At 45.0% G+C, this 25,607-nt stretch overlaps 1 protein-coding gene across 1 annotated transcript in view; it reads left to right on the top strand.

Annotated features, from left to right (window-relative positions):
• Window positions 1–25,607, top strand: part of LOC104932209 (sodium channel protein type 4 subunit alpha) — a 156,067-nt gene that overhangs the window by 46,784 nt on the left and 83,676 nt on the right. Inside the window, 3 exon segments of the mRNA XM_027274271.1 lie at window positions 12,710–12,801; window positions 14,579–14,821; window positions 20,805–20,868. Of these exon segments, the coding sequence (XP_027130072.1) occupies window positions 12,710–12,801; window positions 14,579–14,821; window positions 20,805–20,868 (399 nt within the window).

Genomic DNA, 25,607 nt, shown 5'->3' with positions numbered 1-25,607 from the left:
GAAATCAGTTGAATTGAAATCAGGCCGACCTGAAGTCAACAGGTCAGAGGTTTTCAGGCGTCTTTTCACCCCATGGATGAGGAGAAGTTGATTCTGGAATGGTCCAAAATCAAACTGTCATTGATGACACCTCACATCCTTTTATAAGGACACCAGAAAAAAGATGCGGCGTGATAGTCAAAGAGACTAAGCCGGAAATATCAGCGGACTATGCGTGAATTCACGAGATCTCGTGTGCTCGGTGGCCGGCAGAAAAATCACAATCGTTAGTCTGAGTGTGGCGGCGAGTCGCAGTCGTTCGTTGTTGATGTTGGCTGTTAGCAAAGTTGTGGCTCGCTTGTTTTGATCAGAAGTATGTAATCAGAGTAATACTCGAGTACAGCTGAACATTATGATTGAACTGAACGCCCGAGTGAAAAGTCACGTTGTCCGTCTTTGTCGGTCTTCTTCATGAACAGAAACAGATCTCTGAATGCAGACAGAATGTAAAGTACATCACCGGCAGAAAGCGCTAACTGTTTTAATGGTGACTTTGTCCTTTACGTAAAGACATTTTTTCTCTGAGGGATTTGGCGGCAGGTCGTCAGGGTCCCATTATGTAACTCTGCAGACACGGCTCCCACCATCTGGGGGCACCTTCATACGACGCTTCAATTTGCCGGCCGGCTGAGGTGGGGTGACACCGCTTCATTACACCTCGCGCTAACCTCCAAGCCGAGCCTCGGGTCAACTATTGATCCATCGGTTCATTCTGATCGTTTATCTTCCCAGCGGCGTCCCTCGCCGCACGCCTCCCGCTCTACAGCTCTCTGATTGATCGCCGCCTGATCGCTAACCAAACCAAACCGCAGCGATTTTCCATCAGTCAGTCAATTACTGAAGTGGACAGGTCACGCTCTTTTTCTCTCTGAAACAAACGACAGGCTGCCGCTTGCAAAGTGGGCGTCATTGATGGCGTTCGAGAAGAAGAGCCTCAGAGCTGCTGGTCCTGTGTCTTCTTTGTGCCTTGAATTGACGGTTTGACGGCCATTTATGTGCGGAGTGGTTTAAGGAGCCTCAGGCTCAGTAAAGTGTCTTATTCATCGGACGGATCATCCAGCCAGCCAATTATTCACTGGTCCCATTTCAAAGCTGCTGTCTTGTTTTATTATTGTATTTCCTGTTTCCACACAGTGAAACTCACTCCCACATCTAATATTTAAGTCCTCAGACATCGATCCACATATGAACTGTTTTATTTGAGTAAAAACCACAGATTCATCTTAAAGGTTGGCAGATTTTGGGGAAAACATTTGTCTTGATCGCTGAGGTCAAACCGCCGCCCCTCATACACGTCAACCCCCCAGTCCCCCCAGGACCAGACTGCAGCGTTTAATTCAAGAGAGCCGAGGTCAGACACAAGACTGAGACAGTCCAGAGGGTTCAAATCCCTCCGAGGTCACAGTCCTGTTGGTGCTTTAACTCAAATATTCACAGTTTCTATTATGTATGTTTATTATGCTTCATAATACGACTATGAAACATGAGATTTACAGTGAAGAGCCGATAAACTGCATCGATGTTCCTGTAAAACTGAAGAAGAGTTCTGTATTCAAATATTATTATGCAGGTCATTTTTAGATGTTATATTATTACATAGAATGTAGATAATTAGATAATTATTACTGACACATTCATGTAAAACATGAAGGATTTAGTTTTTATGCTGCCGGGTCGCAAAATTTATGAAAAATACATTTATTTTATAGTTTTTTTTTATTACTACAAAACAATGTAAAATTACAAACATTGTCTGTAAATGACAATATTATCTGTGATTAATATGTGGCTCATTATATAAACAATCTGTAAACACAGATATAACTAAATTCTTACTACGTCGTTTTCTGTTTGTTTTTTAATGTTGTATACAAATCTCTGTAGACTTACAGACTTATCTGTAAATTAACAACCAAACTGTTATTTTAAGTTTTTAGTATTAAGCATAAGTTATGTGGCAGAGCGGGCTTTCTACTAATCAGAGGGTGCGGGTTCGATACCCGGCTCCCCCCCGTCCCGTTAAAGCAGAGCAAGATATTTAATCCTAATAGATGTGAGCTCATTATTTGGCAGTGTGTCAGTGTGTATATGATAAAATGATAAAATGTTTCTCTGTAAGATAAAAACTTTAGTAAATTCACAGTTTTTGACATTTTACTCTAACTTTCTTTTTTTGTCATTTGACCGTTTTTCTCTTTTTTCTGATTTACAGTGTATGAATAATAAAGCGTCAGAGTTTGGATGATAAGTGAAAGTAAAGTCAAACACCTCCAAACTTTACTAAAGTACAGTACAGGGTAAATGTACTTTCCACCACTGAGGACGGGAAACATGGATCCACGTCACAGCCAGTTATTTTAACCGCCAGGCTTATGCTGATTAAGTTTATTAATGTATACGATGCTGCCGCCTGAAGTTTGTTTCTTCTTTCCTTCTGTGGTCCGAGCATCTGGACTGACAGCACGAGCGCGAGTTCCTCCTTACTTTGCAAATGTGTCTGAATCTAACAAATACGCTTCTGCTTAGCTGTTTGAACGGACGTAAAACCAGAACTTCTTTTATGTGCCTAACTGCAGAGACAGGCTTGTATTGGTCTTTATTTTTAATTCCACAGCTCTGATCCCATCAGTTCAACAGTCTTGTCATACTCAAAGTCCTGCACTCAGTTCTACTTTACATTTCTTTCCCTGCATGGATGTTTCACATTAAAGACCATCCTGTGGGCTTTTACTGTGAAATTTGCAGGAAGTGCTGGTTGTTCTGTAGCATGACACCAGATAAAGCCAAGGTATGTTTAGTTGTCGTTTTATTAGTGATCTTCTTTCACACTCGTGTCTGTTAATGAAACACTGGGCTGAACCGGAGACTAAAACTAACAAGCGACGGCCGAGATTCTGTGGGTGAGTTCGGAAAAGGTTGTGGTGTGTAACGTGTCTCCGCACTTCTTGACAGTGGGTACGGTGAGTTATTGGAAGCATTACAAAGTAAGGAAATCGTGTTGTTTGTGTGTTTGTGTTGACTCACGCCATGACGATTACGCTGAAGTCGGCCAGTTCCAGGGGTCCCTCAGGAAGGTGAAGGGCCCCACGCAGAAAACCCCTCGCCAAGATCTTTTGAGGACTCGAATGTATAGATACCTGTGAAGGTCTCTGAGAGAGGGAGGAAATAAAGGCAGGAGATGAGAAAGGGAGGACATTCAGAGAGGACGAGAGAGGACGAGATGTTGGACATGAAGGGCAGAAAGGAACGAGGAAAGGGAGGAGGATGATATCATTAAAACCAGCAGAGCATCAGCCAAACACTTAGAAACAAGTTCGAAACCCACAAGAAGTCAAGTCGACAGACAGACAGACAGACGACAGACGACAGACAGACAGAAGACGACAGACAGAAGTTTCCAGGTGTACTTACTCCAGGTATTTGGCCCAGTACGCCGGCTCGGACATGGCCATGAAGCAACAGTGGTCAGGATGGTGCACATGATGAACAAACTGAACAATGTGAGCAGGTTAAGGAAAAAACACGTCACGTTTACACCTGCAGTACAGCACATACATGAGGAAACAGGCTGCGAGGATCGAACGCATCGATCTACGTTTAAGAGTCAAATCTGTGAAATGCAAACCGTGTTGGTTTGTCGGGTAGCAAAGAAGACAAAAAAAGACTTAGACAAGTCAGTGAACTTCTCTGTGGTTCACGAGGACGACAGCACCAACTTCAATGTCCTGGTGTAATGTCGTGGAGGCTCTCTCTTGTGAGTGTCAGCTCACACCTGAAATGTAAAAACGTCTCTTTGCCACAGTGACGTGGTTCTACATGTGCTTCTAAGAGCTTTCAGCGATTCCCATCAGGCTAAATAAAGACGAAGTGAAGTGAAGTTTAGCATGTGTGTTTCATGCCTGCCACTTTCAATACAGCAAATTAATATGCCATTAACAGCAGCGCTGGGGAGACAGGGCCCACTCTTGTCTAATCATCATATAATGGGGAGCGTAACTTTCCAAACTGTCAGAAAGCAGCAATACATGTTAATATCACCTCCACTGCTGCCACGCGATGAGGTGGGAGAGACTTCAGTGAGAGCTCGCTCAGCTGTCAATCACGGCTATAAATGAATCATAATATTGTAATTTGGCAGAAGGAACTACTCCCCGTGTGAACGCGGCCCAAACTTCCAGCTGAAACTTGTTTGAGCTGCAGGGTAATGTTGATTGAGTGCCGGCTGTAATGATGTTGCTGGAGCGCGGTGGCAGGCGGCGAGATAATACTGTTACTGACAAACAACGCAAATGTCCCCCGCCGCCGCCGCACCGCCGCCGCAGAGCCAGGAGCTATTATGCCGTAATGATAGCCCTGCTGTTATGGACCTCCCAGGCCACCGTACCGGTAATGTCATATTACCTCCCACATCCACCACAGCATCCATGTTCCCCTCTCTCTTACCTTTGCTTTCTTCCTCTCCCTCCTTCTTTCCACATGTTTTCCTTCATTCTTCACCTCCGTCACTTTCTCTGGAGAAGCTCACGAGTGGGACTTTTCAAAAGGTGAAGATGCTTTTATTTGAAAGAAAATCAGGGAGGGAAATCTGTAATTGATTATGGGGAACTTAAAGTTTCAGCCCTGAAGTGTTTTTGGTGGATAAAAGACATTTTTTCTTTTTAAAATGTTTTAAAAAATGTCAGTTTTAGGCTGCAAATCAAAGACAAAGAAGTTCCTGTATCCGTCACAAAATATGTGACATCAGACATATGTCTTATGGAACTTATGCAATTATTTCAAAATATCATGCACGTGTGACGGTGCAGAAAATGTCAGTGTTAGTTATGTTAGTTAAAGCAACGCTACCTGTAACGTAACGCCTGAAATTAGCTGACTGGCTGGAGAAAGTCACGTGTTCTGCCCACGGAGGTTTACATGTGTGGTTCCTCGCCCGATATAAAACGTTAATCTGACGATTAATCACTGATGAAAGTTTGAATAAACAGTTTCCAAAAGTGGTTTTAATTTGTCCAGTTCATGACGAGCACGTCCAGCTCTGCTCTTAGTGTGAGGTTGACCTGTATTCCTGTTTCCTCACACAGGAGGGAGGTCACTGAAGAACATAAAGCTGATCTGACGCTGAGCAGCCTTCGCCCCGGTCTTGCTCGTCCAGTCTCTCAGCATCTCCGGGTCCTCACTTGTCATTGGCTGAACCAAAGACCGTTTAAGTCCAGCAGACTTCATCATAAAGAAACACCCAGAACCACGAGACACAGCTGCTGTCTCATGGGACACAGAGTCCCATATGAGGCCTTGTGGGAAATGTGTCCAAAACTACAGGTAGTGCCCGTACTGATCGCCTTGTTTTCTAATAACAGAATGTGTGTGTGTGTTGTGTGTGGTGTGTTGTGTGTCCATCTCACACCACAGCTTGTCATTGTGGCGCCACTGTGGTCGGGCATAAATCCAGAACACACTTGATCACACACACTATAAAAACACTCGCACACACACACACAAAACTCCTCTTCACCACCACAACTTGTACTCTTACAGCGACCCCCACCCTCCCACCACCCCATGTCTATCATTATAACACACACACACACACACACACACACACACACCCACACACACCACAACAAACACACAGCGAGCACATCAGCAGCCACACCTCCGATGCCGACCTCTCCCCCCCACTTTCCCCCTGACAACAGCAGCGTGTCCGCCGGTTCGACATCTCTCAACACCAGCGGCCGCTTCCCGAGGTAAAAATAGACGAGTGTGAGTGAGGGAGGGAGGGAGGGAGGGAGGGAGGCTGTTGAGTTTTGGTGTGAAGTATATATGTCATGTTGGGTTGGCGTCTGGAAACCCCGAGGAGGACAACAGCGTGGAGCTGGAGTGTGACGGGACGGGCAACGGGGACAATCTCACAACTGTAGCTTCAGATTCAAGACTGACGGAGGATTTCCAACATTTACGTCACTCCGACCCTTTGAAACTCTTCAGGAGCCTTAAAGCAGTATTTTCCAGTAATCCACTGTGGTAACTGTGTCCAGCTGTACTCGAGTATTTGTCTCTTACATTACTTCTGATCAATCATCATCCAGGTCCCCCGCAGCAGCTGATCTCACTGCCTAGTCCAGCCGCAGTCAGCCCAGCTCGGCGTCTGTCTTTCAGCCTTTTATTTCACCAAGCTCTCACCAACCACTAAAAGTCAGTCCCACATTTACTCTTGTCCGGCGGCTTCTTGCTCGCTCATCTCTCCTTTTCTCTTCTTAGCTTCCTCCGTCAGCGTCCTCTTCACTCTCTTCTCCTCTGCCATCATGTCCATAGAAGCTGCTGAGCCTGGTTACCCCTTCTTCTTCCTGGTCGTCCATAACGCCTGTTGTACAAAACACCACGTTCGTCAGCTTGGCTCCGAGCGACGTACCCGTCGCTCTGAGCTCACCGCCAAGCTGACGAACTGAGCTAACAGCAGCTACAGCTGTCAGCAGTTTACTTCACTGTCCATCATAAACTCTGTAAATCACGAGGTTGAGGCGGAGCAGCCGGAGGACATCAGAGGGAAAACCAGAAAAACTTCTCCCATAAATGTCCGGCGGCTTCTTGCTCACTTCCTCTTCACTCTCTCTCCTCTGCCATTATGTCCGTAGAAAGCTGCTGAGCCTGAAAACCTCTTTTCTCTTCTTCTTCTTCTTCTTCTTCTTCTTCTTCTTCCACTGTGGTACAACACTAACATTACCCCCGGCTAACAAACTGAGCTAACGCAGCTACAGCTTCAGCAGTTTACTTCACTGTCCATCAGGAAACTCCCACAGGTGTGTGAACAAACCGAACCACTGAAGTGGCTGTGTGTGTGTGGTTGGTGTGTGTGTGTGTGTGTGTGTGTGTTGTGTGTGTTTGTGTGTGTGTGTGTGTGTGTGTGTGTGAGCAGGGACCACCTTGGGGAAATATTTACTGGTCATGTTTATAGCTCTGCAGACAGCTCAAGTGATATCTGGGTTAGAATAAGTCCTCTGCTGCTCACACACCACACACACACACACAACACACCACACACCCACACAAAGTGTTTCCTTCCCCTCACGGTCTGCTCTGAGCTGAATTTATGCGCCGTGCTCCGGCGTCCATGAACAATAGAAGCTCTGTATGTGTTGCGGAGGGCTGCCGGACGCTGGAGCATGACGCAGCGGGGACGGAGGCTGTGAGAGCTGACACACTGACTAACATTGAAACGGATCGGCTCCATCGTTGCATCGACTGCGGCGTCCGGCAGCCCTCCGCAACACATACGCAGAGCTTCTATTGTTCACGGACGCCGGAGCACGCAGCATAAATTCAGCACAGAGCAGACTGTGCGGGGAAGGAAATCAGCTACAAAATACAAAATAAAACCCCGGTTTATTTTCAAAATAAAATACTCCGTGTTCACCGCGGATCGAGTTTCATTACAAGAATGCGTCATAATGGGCGGGGCCGACCTGAAGTCAACAGGTGAGGGGTTTTCAGGTGTAATCATTGATGACACCTCACATCCTTTTTATAAGGACACCAGAAAAAAGATGCGGCGTGGAATGTCATCGCAGGAGTCAGAGAGACTACAGACGGAAATATCACGTGATTATGCGTGAATTAACGAGATCTCGTGCGTTCTCGCGACGCTCTGTGTCCGGCGGAGACGCACCTGAGCGAATCACAAACGGATCATGTGTGAGTTGGCGGGTGGCGGAGTACGCAGCCGCTCTGCATGCTGTGTGTTTTAGGGGTAACACTTCCCCGGTGCTCTGAGCTAACCAGACACCAGGATTCACACACTAAGACCTGCATGTTGTCAGACGTATGTAACATAAAATGTGGTTTTAGTTAAATATTTAAAAAAGTAAAGCCAAGACCAGCGTCTGTTTCTCACCGTGAGGGTCGGGTTAGGCTTGAACACAACTCCTTTGGAGGACGTGTTGTCCATGTTGCTGGCGTCCGTCACAGAGAGGCGGGAGACATGAGAGCGTTTAAACATGACGGCTCAGAGCTTCAGTCCCTTTAAACCACACACTTTTCAAACTTTACGTTATTTCCAACTTTCCCTGAACATAATTATGACGATGAAGGTTTCTGCCATAAAAGCTCTCATGAAGTCATTAGCTTAACGTCCACGGAACATGTGTGATGTTAATGAGATAAATCTATCAAGTTTAAGCGGCCGGCAGCGAGAGCGCGGAGAGACAATACAGACAAATGAATGAAGCTGTTAATCTGACGGACTGAATTAAGTAATTGGGGGGTTTGATTTAGTAGTTCACGAACACCAGTTATTCACTCATTTGAGAGTATTAATTACTAAATTGAGAGGAAGTAAGTAAATTTAGCTCGCAGATTACTGATTTATCTTTTTTCTACCGAGCTCCTGTTCCATCGGGGGTCTCATTAAATCTCTAAAAATCGAATGTTTGCCTTGATTATATTTTAATAATCATAGTTCACTTTATTCACCTGAAAGTCGAAACTCATTAACTCTTCAGACAACGTCACCAGGACGACGTTTGATGGCCCAGTTGCTGTTGACGCATCTTAATTACTACATTGTAACAATGCATCATGGGAAATTGAGTCTTAAAACTTAACAAGTAAACTACGCAGTTTTCTTTGAATATTCCACCTGCTCCCTCCTTCATGTCCCATCTGTTTGTCTATCATGTGGTGACAAAGTGTCTCAGAGTAACACACACACACACACACACACACACACACACACACACACAAACAAACACACACAATGTCAGTAGGTGTGTGTCCTTGAACCGAGGGCCGTCCTGCGGTCAGATGGATCTTTAGCAGGACAGGGACACATAAGTCACCTCTTCACACACACACACACACACACACACACACACCAAGGATGAAGAACATGTTAAGTGAATGTGTGGTCGTACAAAAAACATGATGCACGTATGGACACGCACACACACACATCTTTTACATGTGAAAACACACAAACACACACACCCCGCCCCTGACACATCACCCCTCTGTGCCCGGGCTTTATTAAAACCAGAGTGATGGTTGGTAAATAGACACACACACACACACACACACACACACACACACACACACACTAAATGCACACTAACACACTGAATGTCTGATTGATGCTCTCCTCCCCTCCCACCGAGTCAGGATTCCCATGGTAACTGAGTCCATCACCCTCCCCTCCCCAAACACACACACACACACACACACACACACACACACACACACTCAGTCCGCCCCTGTGTTACTGATATTGCTGGTGTAATGACATGTTAATGGCTGCCATCACCAGACCAGCAGCACCAGACTTGTCAGCCATTTTCACAGCAACTTCTCAGCATCATAAAGTCACAGATAAATAATCGTTACGTTAATTAAAAAACATACGAGACCCTGATCGAGCAGCTGTCGTCGACTCTTTGGCTCAGATCTGGAATCTGCAGCCGACAGACAGACTGAATGCAGACAGTGAATGAGGCAGAGTCCTGGTCATTGTAGGAATTGTTGGGTCATGAAATAACTTCTGTTATGATTTTGAACTTTATAAATAAAGTTGAATTCAATGCATACATTGTTAACGCCTCTACAGTCAAAGACTGAATGTTCACTTCATAACCAGCCTCAAAGGTCTGCTGTGTTAGATTTGTGTAAAATCACCTGAAAACATTTCCTCTACACACCTTATGGACAGAAGTATTTGGCCACACCTGTCTGGTAAGGTGTGGGGCTGTTTTCCAGGGTTTGTTCTCGGCCTCTGAGTGTTAATGCTGCAGCATACCAAGACATTTCGGACTTTGCTATGCTTCCAACTTTGTGGCAGCAGTTTGAGGAAGGCCTGTTCGTGCACAAAGCATCGTCCATAAAGACGTGGTTTGATGAGTTTGGTGTGGAAGAACTAGACCAGCCCATCGAACACCTTTGGGATGAACTGAAACTGAGACTGCGAGCCAGGTCTTTGTCCAACATCAGTGCCTGACCTCATAAAACAAACAAATTCCCACAGAAACACTGAAGCTGTTAAAGGGGGACCAACTCCTTATTAAAGTATCTGAACACAATGTCCCTGTTGGTGTGATCGTCTGAATACTTTTGTCCATATTGTGTCTCTCCAGTGAGAGCGGGTTTCACCAAAACACTGGTCTAGAAATGGACTTTAGATTTGAAGAAGAGTGTGAGGCGTCAGAGAGAGTATTCATTTGGTGACAATCTGCAACTTCACCACTAGGTGGCACTAAATCCTGCACACCGGACCTTTAATGCACATCGAAGGGAGCCAGTTTGTTTTGTGAACATGGTGATGGACACATGGATGTTTTATCAATCAGCTGACCCAAATATATCCTCCCTGACCCACAACACCTCAGACCTCATGTTGTTTATCCAATCCACTTTATTTATAGAGCACGATTTTTAGTAAACACAACAGAATAAAACACAATAAAAACATGAAGTAGATGATAGAAAGATAAAATAAATAAAAAGCACTACCCGCACAAAATAAAATAAATAAATAAGTCAATAAAAACATGCATGTATACACATAAAATCAACACTCTACATTTTGTCTTTGAACCTTTTCTTGAAGCCATTTTTCAGGATGAGACACTGACGTTGTGTGAAACATGCAGCACAAATGAAGAAACACACCTATTACCTGATATGTAACACGGTCTGGGCACGTCACCATCAGTGTCTCTGCTGTCACTGGTTCTCTCGACTGGTCATCTCTAACCTGCATCTAAACGGCCTGTTCCCACCCGCCTCCACTGTAATTCAATCAGCCTGCCAGTCAACGCCGGTGAAATATGAGCCGTAATGGCGGGCAGTTAACAGCTCGGGATCAGATGACTAGGTCTAAACCGGCGGGGGGGCCAAAATGGCCGGGGTCGCCTGGCGCCTCTTCCCAGCTCTTCACGGCCTCGATGTGTAGGACCGTCACAGCCGGGCTGTGTCCAAACCTGCCACTGTAATGACCAACACAAGTGAACCGCGAATGTGACACCTCAGAGTTTCACCTCATATCACATATCAGGCATGGCTGGATGTACCATGACATATAGTTGATTTTCTAAACGAAGCAACAAGAATACAAATAACCAACTCTGCTCTCACTAAACCCGAGAAGCTCATCGTCAAAAAAATCAAATAAATCTCATGTTACGTAATGATGATCAGTGTCAGAATAATCGACGATTTTCACCAAAATAATTTGTGAGAAGTAAAAAGATTAAACTGCAAACATTAATATGCAATAATAGGCTACATCTGACAAAAAACAAAATGAATGCAGTCGAACGTGACTCAGAAAAAACAAGGTGAGGAAAGGTGTTGTAACATTAGCATGATTCAGTTTGACATGACGTGAAGCAGAATGGATAAATTCATCACAGTGACGAGGCCTCGAGCTCGAGGTCCTACAGATACTCCGTCCACCTCTGCCGAGGACATCATCGTATCGTATCGATGAGTTCGTCCTGAAGCTGAATGTTTCCAAATACATAAAGGCTGGTGAATATAGCAAATATAAAAGTTGAATGAAATGTGTTTGTCTGTCGTCCAGCGGGTCCTTGGGATCTCATTAGAGCTGCAGGAGTTTATAGGATGTCCTGTTATGTAATCTGTAATCTGTATGATTTATTGTATCAACTATTGAAAGATTAGATGTTTGCTTTGTCTATAGAGCCATACTAGACTGATGTTTATTTCTCAACATGATAAAGCGTTTCTGATGAGCATAGCACTCCCTGATTGTCTGTCTGTTTGGCACTCTAACAAATCAGGGTTGTACTTTTTAAATTTTATCACAGTATTTTCAGACTTTCTTATGTTTTTTTCTTCTTTTGTTGTATGTTGACAACCGCCACACTGCCCCCCACAGGCTGTTAACAGAGTTTATCAAAGTAGGGAACCTGCAGGCGCTGAGAACCTTTAGAGTGCTGAGAGCCCTGAAAACTATCTCAGTCATCCCAGGTAAGGCCTCACCACCACCAGGGGGCGACCAAAGGGACAGAAAACAAACAAACAAGCACTCGTCATCGTTACGTCGTCGTGAACGTCCTCTCTTGTTCGTCCCATGTCTGCCGTGTCTTTCAGCACCAGCCCCCCGCCCACTTCCCACTCTCTGCCCAATCAGGAGTCACAGGTGTAATCACCTGATCTGAACTGAAGAAACAGTGAAGACGGAAAAGTCAGATATGTAAAAGCTGAACACGTGATCCTGAACTGGAGATGTTTGACGTGAAGAAAGTTCATTTATCCAACTAGACTAGATTCTCTGAACCTGGTCCTAAGCACCGCCCCCTAGTTACTGTTGCTAAGACCAGCCAGTCATTCAGTCACCTTGCTCATTTCATTGTTAAAACTGCAAAACTGAAGAGACACAGTAAAAAGTATTGGTGAACTCGCCTTGAGTTGAGTTTGTCTCCAGTTCACATCCGTGTGAGCAGCTTCCACCACCTGGCTTCCCCGTCTTAATAGTCGACGTCTCTGGCTTGAATCTCCACCGTTTGCCGTCCGACCTGGCCTGTCTCTACTGTATCTCTCTCTCTCTCTTTCTCTGTATCTCCATTTTTCTATCCCTCTGTGTCGGCTCGTTGTTGCTCAGTGTGGTCATACCCTTCTGTGTGTGTCTGTTCTTGTGCTTCTGTCTCCCGGCTTGTTGCAGATATGTGACTGAGTTTGTGGACCTGGGTAATGTGTCAGCCTTAAGGACGTTCAGGGTGCTGCGAGCGCTCAAAACCATCTCTGTCATCCCAGGTGAGGAAGCAAACGCAGGGCAGTGAATATCAAACGCACCCCTCCTGGCTGGAGCCTGCTGGAAGCACTTAATCAGTGGCTGTGTTCAAAACCTCATCCTGCATACTACCCACTAAACACTGTAGCACCTGCTGTACCTTTTGACATGCACACAGGTAGTATGCAGAAAGAAGCACTGAAGTCTTCCTCATAATTGGTTGTGAGTGGACATCAGAGGCTTAGCAAGCAGCGACTCCACACAGACAGGAAGTCAGTCACTCCTTTATGTATCACCGAGTTTGTAACAATTATGAAAAACATCAGAAAACGTCTGTGGTTCAGCTCAGTCAATGAATAAATCCAATGAACCTCTCCAAAGTCCGCCCTGAGCCTGAATGGAGATGTTTCTGTAGTAGTAGTGCGCTGTGTGCGTCATGTACTGACTGGCCAATGCACACGTAACAGAAATGACGATTTCTTCGCCACATTGCAACCAACGAGAGAGCATTAGTGCATTAGTGCCCATAGCTGGCTGCCAAATTATAAATATAAAACACAGGTGCAGCTCAGATGTTGAGGTATTGGTCCAGTTGGTCCAGCAGCTTTCCTTGGTTGCCGGTTTTACAATGCCGGTGGCCCACCCCATGAACTTGTCGTACAGACCCTGTGAGGACAAAATTTGCTAAATTGATTCTCCAGGATGGCGATTGTTGAGGGTGCACCATGCACTCCAATGTTCTCAAATATCAAGTCTAGCATACATGAGCTCCTGATTTAAGACTTTTTTTTGTATCGTAAATTGTAACTTTAAATGACCGACCTCTTCGATCTGTCGCTGACTAGCCTCTGTATGTTTCCACTGTGCATGTTAGCATGCAGTCCTATGGTAACATGTATGATTAAACCATATTCATGTCATGGCAGTGGCCTTGTTATAACAATGTCTAATACATGTTATAACTATATGGAAGTAGTAGCAACATGTCTAACGCCGCATGTCATCGCTGCAGCCGTGACTACATGTGATCACGCTGGTCATTCATTGGCTGACAGACGCTTCCATGTTAACAGTGTTGGTTCCATTGAGCGTAGCGTCTGTTTCTAATGAATCAACTCAAATGAAATGTACAAACAGAAACAGGCTGCTGGCCGACGTCTGCACCCTTTGTGTTCTGACTGTGTTTTGTTCCTGCTGTTTTCCCATATATTCCTGTGTGTGTGTGTGTGTGTGTGTTTATTTGAATGTTAATGGGAATTTGTGTCTGTTTTGCTTCATTTTGTTGGTGATGATGATGCTGAGTTTTTCCCCACAGTGACAAAAAAAAACAAACTTAAAGCTGCTGTCAGATGAAAACCTTCAATTTCCAAAAATCTTTTATTTAAATGAATGTTTATTCAGCTGAGAGGACGTGGAAATACGTTATCTTTTCACCTGACAGCAGTTATGTTCTTCTTTCCTCTGAGTTGCTGCGGTGCATAAAGATGGTGGCTCTTGCACTCGGCTCACATTGCTCTTTTACTAAAAATAAATACTTGTGTCTTCAAGTTTTTAAATGTATTAAACTAATTAAAGAATATTGGAGAAACTGGATTGGATGGAGAAGTTAAGTGGAGGTGGCTGCCGTCTTTATGGATCTTGATCCACTGAAGTCCAACATATGTATTTAAACTTATTATTAGTTTGAATTATTTAAGGTATCTCTTGCTGTAATTGGTCCAAATGAGGGTTCATGGCCACAGTAACGTTCACCTAAATATTAAACCTGTCTGCGTCCTTGCGTCCCTGGCGGTCTGGCAGGATTAAAGACCATCGTCGGCGCTCTGATCCAGTCAGTGAAGAAGCTTGCCGACGTGATGATCCTCACCGTCTTCTGCCTGAGCGTCTTCGCCCTCATTGGCCTGCAGCTCTTCATGGGAAACCTGCGGCAGAAATGCGTCCGCAGCACGGCGCACTGTGTCAACGGCAGCCTGCCGGCCAACACCTCCTTCTACTGCAACAACAAGACCTGGGCCTCCCTGAAGGAGTTCGTCAACGACGAGGGTGAGCATCTCTAAAAACTCTAAACTGTAAACGGATGCTTTGGACATGGCGAGATCTCTTTTTGTGTTTTTCAGTCTGTGGTTGAGATCTTAATACCTCAGCCTCAGAGGTTCATTGCTTGTATCACTGCTAAATAATTCACTTAGACTTTGACTTGCTGAATTTCGCGCTCACGCTCTCAGTGCTCTTGGTTGACATTGTTGCTGAAATCCGAACCTTTGGTCTAACTCCTGGCTCAAACTTCACGTTTCAGTCTAAACTTGTTGATCATGCTTTGTCGTACAGAACCTATGAGGACGTCATTGTCAACAGAATTTGTTAAATCGATACACCAGGACTTTGAAAAGAGGGGCGCCCTGGTAGCTCCAAGGCTGTAGGCCTTACTGCTGCAGCTTGGGGTCGCTTCCAACCCACGACCCTTTGATACATCATACGTCATATTCCTGCTGTCTCTCTCGGTGTGTAAGGAAGGCTGGTCTCTATGAATGAATCATAACGTGGATAAATTGTATCTTGTGAACACACAATAGCAACTCCAGCACTCGGCGCTGTTAAACCGAGTTGATATTCATATATTTGGGGCACTGTGTGCATATTTTATGGCTAGTTTCTTGTTTTTAGGAAGTAGGAATCTATTATTTTAAATCCAGGAAACGGTGACTGAAGTTTTCAGTAAAATTTCTAACATGAAAATCTTGTTTCATGTTCTTAAGACGGGTCAGTGACAGAGGAACAGGACCGGCTTCTAGTATGTTCTGTGCAGACGAGTGTGTGTCATGCTGCAGTGCTGACTGCTGTTTCCTAAACGGACTGGACAATGCCATGTTGGCACCGTGGTTACAACTGACGTCAATAAAGATGCGTGCACACACACACACACACACACACATGCACGTTGTCAGGGGTGTGATGTGTGACCAAGCAGTTCATCTGGGCAGTTCACCAGGAACACAGTACATACGAGACATGACACACACACGCACACACGCATGCACGCACAGAGAGGTCACGCGAGGTCAGTTGGTATATACACTATTTGACATGTCAGGCATGTTGACCAGGGAACATAATATATGTTATGTAGACATACACACACACACACAGTATATATAAGCACAGTCCATGCAGCGCACACACACACACCCGCAGGTCGAGGTCAGGGTTGAGGAAACATTAACGCTGCTGTCAGATGAAACCTGAACTGCACGTCGACTTTTTTTTTCTCCTTGTGACCAAAATGTGTCACGGAACAATCACGACCACGAATCTTCATCAGATTTTAAAGTGCAGCTTTAACATGCGACTTTCATGATACGCAAACCTCGTGTTCATTTTCATGCAGCCTTGGTTTGCTGGAGGCTGTATTGAGTTTCTGTATGAACTGTATTACCGCTCGGGTGTGGCTCCTGTTTTCTATAAATACAGCCTTTATAATATGAAAGGTTCATTACAGAGAGGACATACTGTGAGTACACACAGATGTAAAGGATCACTGAATCTGTTCTGCTTCTCTTTGAAGCTGCAGACAAACAAAGACTCTCTGCTTTAAATCTGAACAAACCGAGCTGCAAAGGCAGAAGTCTCTTATCAGCTGCTCGATGGCCGACTTGCATAAAGCCTTTCTTCCCTTTGTCCCGGTAAAGTGAAAGTTTTCCGGAGTGTGTGACGCCCTTTAACACTTTGATAAATGACCACACAAGACAAAAAACTCCAAATAACCTTTATGACTAAATCATTCTTTTCATCCCTGCAAATAAATTTAAAGCTACAGATGCACAAACTCACATTTACAACCCTGATTCCAAAAATGTCGGTTTTAAATGACATCCATGATTTCAAAAAAACTGATCAGGTCCAGAGAAGTCTGCGGTGTTTCTGGATGTTGTTGATCTGTAGATGCTGCTGCCTGATGGGTCGGAGGTCACGGACATTCGGTGTTGGTTTTGGACCTTGTGTGCAAGGATTTCCCTGATTCTCTGAATCTTTGATTTTCTGGATTGAAGTTGTTTGCAGTTTTTCACAAAGTGTTGCCTCGTCCTTGATGTACACGGGGCGGACGCTCTACCAACGGAGCTGAACAATGCCCCGGAAACAGGGTTGTTTAAGGAAACCTTTAATTTCATTTATATCAGGTTGGTATCAGTGGGAGTAGATTCACACTGTAAGAACACACCCTCAGATAAACAGACGTGTAATTATGTAAAGGAAAGGCAGCAGTGTGTCTGCTGTGCCGTTTCGTCTGTGAAACAGTGAAACCGACCAAAACAAAGACGACTTTGAGCCCATAGTAATGGGGTTTGTCGGGACATGCTGCTTCTTGCTAATGTACCTTCTATTTATTCATTTCCAGTTTGCTTTGCCATCCATCACATCAAGCAAATGTCCCCTGCAGGCTCCCGTATCGACCTCTAAAAGCTGCCGTGAAACCTGAGAGCTGAGCTGTGGCGCTAAAACTCGTTCTGCTGATCTGAAAACAGCGATCAATGGTGGATGTTCTCCATGCTAAACATTTCCCATCATGCCGTGTTTGTTCTGTCTGACAGCTGCAGTCGTCCTCGCCGCTTCTTGACGGAGGGTTCGATAAATGAATATCAACAGACATCATGTTCGGTCCGTTTCCCTTCTGCTGAGCAGCAGGCTGATGTTACTGACTAACAGTGGGTTCATACAGGAAGCAGAACCTGATTTATGCTTCATAATGAATCTGTTCATCATGCAGATTGTGGCAATAAGCTTTGGAGCCTGATTTCCACCCTTAAAATTTTCCTTTGAGTATCTTCAAAATAACAGTCAGTGAAATGACACTAAGAGTGTTTTACAGGAAGAGAAACAAAAAGCTTTTTGATATATAAAAACACTGTGAACATCGTACCTATTTTTAAGGACGCTTGTCCAAACACTTGCTGGCTGATTAAACCCACGCAGAGGACGGGTTTTTCCCTGCGTGCTGGACAGAAGTGGCAGAATCAGAATCAGGGTCAAAAAGTCTGAAGCTCTTCAACTCATAATCTTGAATTCTCTTAGTAATTATTCCTGAAACTCCTTTAATTGTCCCTCACAGATCAACAGACACAACTTTAAATGATGATAATCATGACAGATAATTTAGTTCTGCCTCTAAGATGGGAACTTCAAGACATTCAGACCATTAATTAAACATTTATTAATATCTTTCCTTTATTTGAGAGAGCAATTTACGAAGATTACCAGTGACTCAGTATGTTACACTTTGACAAATAACGCTCTGCAGGTTTTCATCATGTAAATATATCTCTTGCAGATAAAGATGAAGCGGAGGGTGGAGGTGTGTTTATGCTTGTCAGAGTAATTTGTTGCTCTTGAGTTTAAAAAGAAATGAAAAGAATCAAACTCTCTCGACATCCTGTAGAGACAATTTTCCAAGTTTCTGCAGCTCTGTGAAATTGTCTCAGACGGGGGTCGCCCTGGAAAAAAACTAAACTTTATTAAATGTCAGTGCGTGAGCTAATTTGCATTTATTTGGAAGACTGAAGTGTCAGGTGACGACTTTAAGGAGACTTTAACTTTTGTCTGGTTACGTTGAGCTCGTGGACAAAAGCATTCGGACTTCAGAAGTCTTTGTTGGTGAGCAGGGATGCCGTCTCCCTGATGCACTCCATAACAAATGAATAGCCTACGCTCCTAAAAAACTTCAGTGCCTTTGGTGCGGCGGCGGTCAGACGCAGTCAGAGCCAAACTGAAGCAGATAACCTGTTTTGTTTGCACGTGTACAGCCACGACACAGAAAAGAAGACGCTGTGGTTTTCTTTGTCGGCTTTGAACTGTTGAAATTCTTTGTTTCTCTCTGACACGCTGAGGTTTGACTGAAAACATGCTGGAACTTTGTTTCGCTGGGTGCAGCAGCTTCTTTTGTTTCCCCGAGTACGTTTAGAGAAGTGCGATAAGAACATGATGCCCATTTTAATATGTTTCTATTGCAATGCTGTGCAATCAGTCATAATGGCTGGAGTCAAATGCATGTGGTCCGAATTGTGTGTTGAATAAAAGATAAGTACCCTGAGTAGTTGTTCCCGTAAGGCAAATGGATGGAAATGTCAAGCTCGCATTTAAGGTCATTGTTTCTGTTCGAAAGTTACTCTGACACCGAGATCCCCCGTCTGTCAGGTTCCTCGTCTCTGTTATGTAAGGCTGACTGAGACAGGAACAGCTTTTCACAATAAGAAAATACTGATTGTGGTGCTGATGTTATATTTCACAAATAGGAGGTGATGTTTTTCACAGTTTTTTAAACCGGTGGCTGCCTGTCACAACGCTCATTACATTCTGCATCAGTAACTTTAAATACATTTCTTCACGAGCTGGCTCTTCTGAAATATGTCCATCATTCAGTCAGTGATGATCACAGAAGTTCTGTCCTGAAAGCAGCACCACATTGTTGGTCTTACATCGGCTACCATTGGTTGCTCAGTTTAACAGAAGTTATCTCATGAGACACTGTACTCTTCATAAAGTTATTTACAGAGACCCAACAATCCCCACCATGAGCAAGCACTTGGCGACGGTGGTGAGGAAAAACTTCCTTCCAAGAGGCAGAAACCTCGAGCAGAACCCGGCTCATGATTTGATTGATAGCAGAAATAATGACAATAACAATAGAAGTATTTTTAGTGGCAGGACCACAGCAGCAGGAGCGACCATTGTTGACAGACAATGAATTGACTTTGACTTGAATCCAGTGGTCGCAGTGGTTTTCTGTGATGAATGCTGGTGTGAGCAAACCTACTGTGTTCTGGCTTCAGTCCCTCTCTTGGTTGCAGGGTTGGTTAAATACATTTATTCCCATCCTCAGGAATATATACTGCATCCTCAAACCACAGCAAAAGTTAAGTGGCACTTGTTTTCTTCCTGCTCAGGTCCATTAAAAGCTTTTGAACTTGTTATGTCTGATGCTTGGGTGTGTTTGGGCCGGAGGAGTACCTCATGTGATTACGGTAAAGTGTTTCAACGTGCTTTGAAATGGCTTGTGGTCGTATTAAAGTGTTGAATAAATGCTCAGCTGTCCGTGGGTCCTGTAGATGTTATGGTTTGATGGTCTCCTGCTCAGATGCTTTCTAAACCAGCCAACACATGAGCTGAGTTTGATGAGTGTATTGATCTCGCAGTAACAGACGGAAAGCCTGCGAGCTCAACACAAACTTCAGGTCAGAGAAAGGACAGGAAGTTACCTGGACTTACCTGAAACACCCAGAGATGTACAAGTTTAGCATTTTTAAGGTTTGTTGCACACTAGATGTTCAAGTATCTCTTGATGGACCGGCAGGTTGGTGCACAGCATTGTGGACGTTGTACTCGTCCATCTACGTTCCAACCCTCACCTTAGGTCATGAGCTTTGGGTAGTGACGGGTGGCTGGGCTCAGCCTTAGATATAGGGTGAGGAGCTGAGGTGGTTCAACATCTGATTAGGATGCCTGCTGGGCATCTTCCTCTGGAGGTGTTTCAGGCATGTTCAACTGGGAGGAGATGCCGGTGGAGGGACTATATAGCCCATCTAGCTTGGGAATGCCTTGGGATCCTCCAGGAGGAGCTGGAGAACATTGCTGGGGGGGAAGGACGTCTGGAATGTCTAAACCTGCTACCACCGGCAACCTGAAAATGGATGGATGGATCTTCACTCGTCCAGATATTTTTCTTTTGAACAAGGATTCAGTGTTCTTGACTTTTCTTCAGGAAGTTTTCACTGAGCTGAACAACAAGATCACATTTGTTCATTAACGTGTGCTAACATGGTTTATGTTACCTTTAGAATTTTCAGGATTTTGTCAGGTCCTGCTCGCCTGAGCATGCTGGGTGTTACGTTAACTAATGAGAATATTAAAATGTAAATCGTTCCACCCTGATAGGTGCTACAAAAGGTGATGTCAGTCATGCACGAGGAGAGGTCTAATTAGGTAAAATAAGAGAAAGATTCAGAATCTAAAGTGGAATTTTGATTTCTTCTTCTAGACAACTTCTACAAGGTGGAGGGAGCCAAGGATGCCCTAATCTGTGGGTTCGGCAGCGACGCAGGGTGAGTGGACATTTTCTCCTCATGTTTGGTTGTCAAACGCTGGGTGGAGGTGGAGGTGGAGGTGGAGGTGGAGGTGGATGTATGAGCTGGAGATGCCTTCAAGCTGAGGGTGGAGCTTGTTGAAGGGTTCAAGGGTTCAATCAGTGAGATTGCAAATGTGTTTATATCGGTCAGCTGGTGTGCTCCTCAGACAGAAATCTCTGACCAGGCTGCTGGCGGTCGAGTTGCATTGTGGGTAATTCAGGCACCCGGTTTTGGCAAGAATAATAAAGTGTATATGTGTGGGTCGTTAGGATCCATTTTGTCTGCTGTCCGTCCTGAGTCTGACAGTGCTTTAGGACTTTAATGATAATGTAATAAGTCCCCATCTGTCTATTTTTATTTTCACAGTCTATAAAAAACCCCAGACATCATTTTGCTAAAGGCCTCTAGACTAAACACCTGAGTATTTATAAAATCTCAGCTCTGACCTGTTTTCATCCGCTCTGTGTGCCCTGAAATTCAGTTCTGACCCAAACACCTGAAACCAACCAGAACACGACGCCTTTTTAAAACCGTACCAGAAGCTACACTTCTGCCATCATCCATCAGCTCCGTGATAAGACCCTGAACTAACCCCCAGATCTTACGATCAGCCTTTTGTAAATATCTAGAAGTGTGAAACAATTTCAAGACAGATATCTCCGGGCTGACTGTAGCCCGAGGTTTAGATTAGCTCACAGCGAGTGTGAAAAGCTTGTCAGAGAGGAAGCGGTGAAAACATCACTGTCTCTCGATTTTCCTGTCACTCATCCGACACGGCGGCTTGTCACTTAAATCCTTCAATAACCACGATACACGCGATGTAATAACATTCAGGCTTCTACTCATCTGAGTCTGACTGAGAACCAAGACTGTTTCAAACTACTGACACAATGTAAACAGAGTAAAGATGGAAACAGAAACCAAACAAACTGCAGCTTCAGTCTCGCCTTTATCACGTCCAGCTGTTGGTGGTGTTGTAGAGGAGGTCCTCTCTGAAGAGCTGGAGGTCTTCAGGAGGTCTGTGAAGGTAGAGAGGGACCAAAAGAGACACTCCTTGCTGCTTGGTGATGAAGATGATGAAGTGCAGTACTAAAGAGTTAAAGTATGGAGCGCCTAACAACTAGATAGAGCTTTTTGCAGAAGGAGATGGTGAAATGAGGGGACTGCAATCAGTAACCACCACTAAATCCTAAATCCTTTATTGGACTTCCACAAAAACAATAAATGTAAAACATGCCGTGGTCGGATGCTCGGACATGTGCTGAGCGTCCACGCTGAGAGCAGGAAGGTCAGTGAGGAGGGAAGGAAACATGCTACAGGGTCAGAGGAAGAAGAGAAAGGAGAGAGAGGTTCAGAAGAGGTGAAGCAGAAGAAAGAGAAGATAAGGACAGAAGGAAGGAGATAAATGGGAAAGTAGACGGACGGAGAGAAGGAGGGAGAGAGGGAGAACAGAAGGATAGGAAGATGGAGCAGATAACGGAGAGATAAAAGCACATGAAGAGATAGGAAAGAAGGAAAAGGAGAGATACAGAAGAAAACAAAAGAGAGATGAGACAGATGCTGCAGCCAGAAACTGGAAAGCATCTTCTGATCTCTGTGGACAGAGTTAAGAAAGAAAGAAAGAAAGAAAGAAAGAAAGAAAGAAAGAAAGAAAGAAAGAAAGAAAGAAAGAAAGAGAGAAAGAAAGAAAGAAAGAGAGAAAGAAAGAAAGAAAGACACAGACAGACAGAGAGAAAGTAAAAGAAACTAACATTAAAACTGAGCTAACAGCAGCTAACAGACGGAGCTAACATGAGCTAACATGAGCTAACAGATGGAGCTAACATGAGCTAACGGCAGCTAACAAACTGAGTTAACATGTGCCGTAAAGCGTTACGTACTTCTCCCGACCCGGAGCCCAAAGTTACATAGAGTGAGAACAGACGTACGAATGACGGAGACACCGTTCAGCTGATCACAGGTCAGTGTGGGTCAGCTGATCACAGGTCAGTGTGGGTCAGCTGATCACAGGTCAGTGTGGGTCACCTGATCACAGGTCAGAGTGGGTCACCTGATCACAGGTCAGTGTGGGTCACCTGATCACAGGTCAGTGTGGGTCAGCAGGTGTTAAACTTTGTTACTGTTACTGACGTTCAGCTTCTTCTTTCCTCTCGTTGTGCAGAGTCAAAGTGAGTCAACAGTGTTGAAAGCGACTGAGCGAGCAGCCGAGAGCGAGCGAGCGGTCGTGACAGTGACGTTGATCACAGTGTTGTTTGCTTCCTGTGCTGAAGCTGCTCACGCATGATGCTGATTCGCCGGGCTCGAGGGCGAAGGTCACAGAGCTGACCCGCTGTGACACACACACACTGACATACGACTCATGCAACCAGCTGCACACACACATCGCAGCCTCTTCATCACCCGAGTCTGTTTTGGGAACATTTGGTCCAAGATTAAAACACAAACTGCTTTTTGTTGGAATCTGTATTGTGTTGAAAAGGCTCCTCGCAGGTTCACCTCGCATCAGTTCAGGAGACGGTAATCTCTCAGTCTGAGATCCTGCTCATGTTGAGCATGCTGTGTTTGGGAGGGGGATTTATTCTGCCCTCCCCGAGGACGAGGACGAGGGTCATTTCCAGTCGACAGAAGCTGTGCTGCCATCCATGTGGCCATTTCACTGTTGTGGGAAGATGACGTCTCCATTCTTGAGCTGATCTACATTGACTGTTTGACTTTGACAGTACAGAAGCTCCTGCAGAAACACGAGGCAGGTCTTTCTGTTTTGGTTGAGTCTCCTGAACCCGATTTGGTTGAGTCTCCAGATGAACCCGAGGGTCCTTACTCACTGACACTGTATCTGCCTGCCTCCAGGTATTTCTGCATATCGCTGCATCATGCCTCGCCTCGCCTCAGGAGACGCGGCGTGTTGGCCCGGCTGAGCAGTCTGGCAGCATCTGCTCGGCGCTTTATGTGTGCATGTGCCCGTTTGAGGCCGGGGAACGCCGCTCGCCTGAGGAGGGGGTTTACAGAGCAAAACAAACGCCTCGATGCTGAGGGCGATGAGTGTTTCTGCAGGGGTTCATTTGATTTATCAGCCTGCATTAAGTGTTGGAGCCCACATAGGGCCGATGCACCCTCAGGATGTTCCGGGAGCTGTGTTCTTGTCTGTACTCATGCTCTTGAGGCCCAAGTACCACCAACTAAGTCTGCACTTAGCTCCAGAGAAATGAACCGTTTAGATTTTGAACGTGTGGCTGATTTATCACAATAATTCCTACTTGAAATTTTCCGCTGACGTTGGTTCCGACGTGCTCTGGGCGAGCGAGTTCAAGCTTGATGCTGAGTTGACCGGATCAACGTCCGTGGTCTTCAACATTGGAGACTGGCTCGCTTCATGACAACTGTACTGAGGGTGAACTCACCTGTTCACATTATATTAAGGCTTAAAGGTGACAGACAGGTGGGTGTGGTCACAGATGGCTTGTTTGAGCAGCCACCTCGGCTGCTATGATCCACCTCTGACTTGGATTAGCCGGCAGAGGCTCGACTGCCAAGAGTGACCACACGGAGATCACGATGGCTTGACGTCACAGACACTGAACGACGACACCTCTGCTCTGAGTTTAAACTTTGCATTAACAAAGTTCCACGGTTTGGATTCTGAATGTCTCTTCAGTTTTTGTTTGTTGGCTCACAGTGAGAATGATGTTCTGCAGAAAATCTTCTTCACTTCAGATCTGAAATGTAACATAAACTGAACGATACAAAAACAGATTCAAACGAGGTAAACCTGCTGAGTGCTGATTGGATGGATTTCAGTCATTCTTTCGTGAGTGGAGCCAATCGCAGCCAGGTTCAGCTGGAATTCCTTTAATTAGTCTGAAACTGCCTGAACAAAGAAACAACAACAACTTTAAATTCAGACCAAATCATTTGAATATTGTCAGTAAATATTTTGTCACACAGTCTTTATATGAATAGAGGAATATGTGGTTAGCGTGTTTGTCATGTGACCTGTCAGCAACTCTGGCCCCAGTCAGTATTCTGCTGACATGCCTTCAACATGCCAAACATACGCCCGGCACGCAGCAACCACACGGAATGACAGCCAGCCCGACGGGCTGCCTCGTTAAGGATCCTAATTAGCGGCAGGCGTTACAGCCTCTTGTTATGGGAGCTCGCTGGCATTCAGCATGTGACCCACAAGGTCGCCGAGCAGGGGGAAGTCGTTTTGTCCTGAGAGGAAGTGATACGAGGCTGTCGGGAGAGCCGGAGGAGCCCAGAGGGCAGCGATCCGATTCTCCTGTTTCTCATGCTGAAAGGAAAGCTGGTTTACAGGACCGCCTCCGGAGCAAGTCCCCACATGGTTTATTTATCCTGAACGTGATCCACGTGAATGTGCTTTAAAAGTTTGTAGCTGTCAGTTAATCTTAATGACTGTGTGCCAGCCACAGAATGACTGCAGCCAATATTCTGAGAAATGAACAGAACACCAAAAAAAACCAAACAAATGTTTTTGAAAAATGCCCCAAAAAATCCACAAAGACTTTTCTGTCCTTTAAAAAAATATTCCCTTCTCGATCCAGCAAAGTGGGATTTGAATGAGAATGAACGAAGAGAAACAAAAGTAAAAAATGGACTTCGTTCTTCTGGACGGGCAGGACGGGGAAGTCTTTGGGGATTTGACATGTTTTCAAACTTTATTTTTGACAGTTTATTTCTGCGACTGGAACGAA

Source organism: Larimichthys crocea, chromosome XXIII (genome assembly GCF_000972845.2).
Source record: "Larimichthys crocea isolate SSNF chromosome XXIII, L_crocea_2.0, whole genome shotgun sequence".
NCBI lineage: Eukaryota > Metazoa > Chordata > Actinopteri > Sciaenidae > Larimichthys > Larimichthys crocea.
This window is presented reverse-complemented; position numbering and strand designations above follow the sequence as displayed.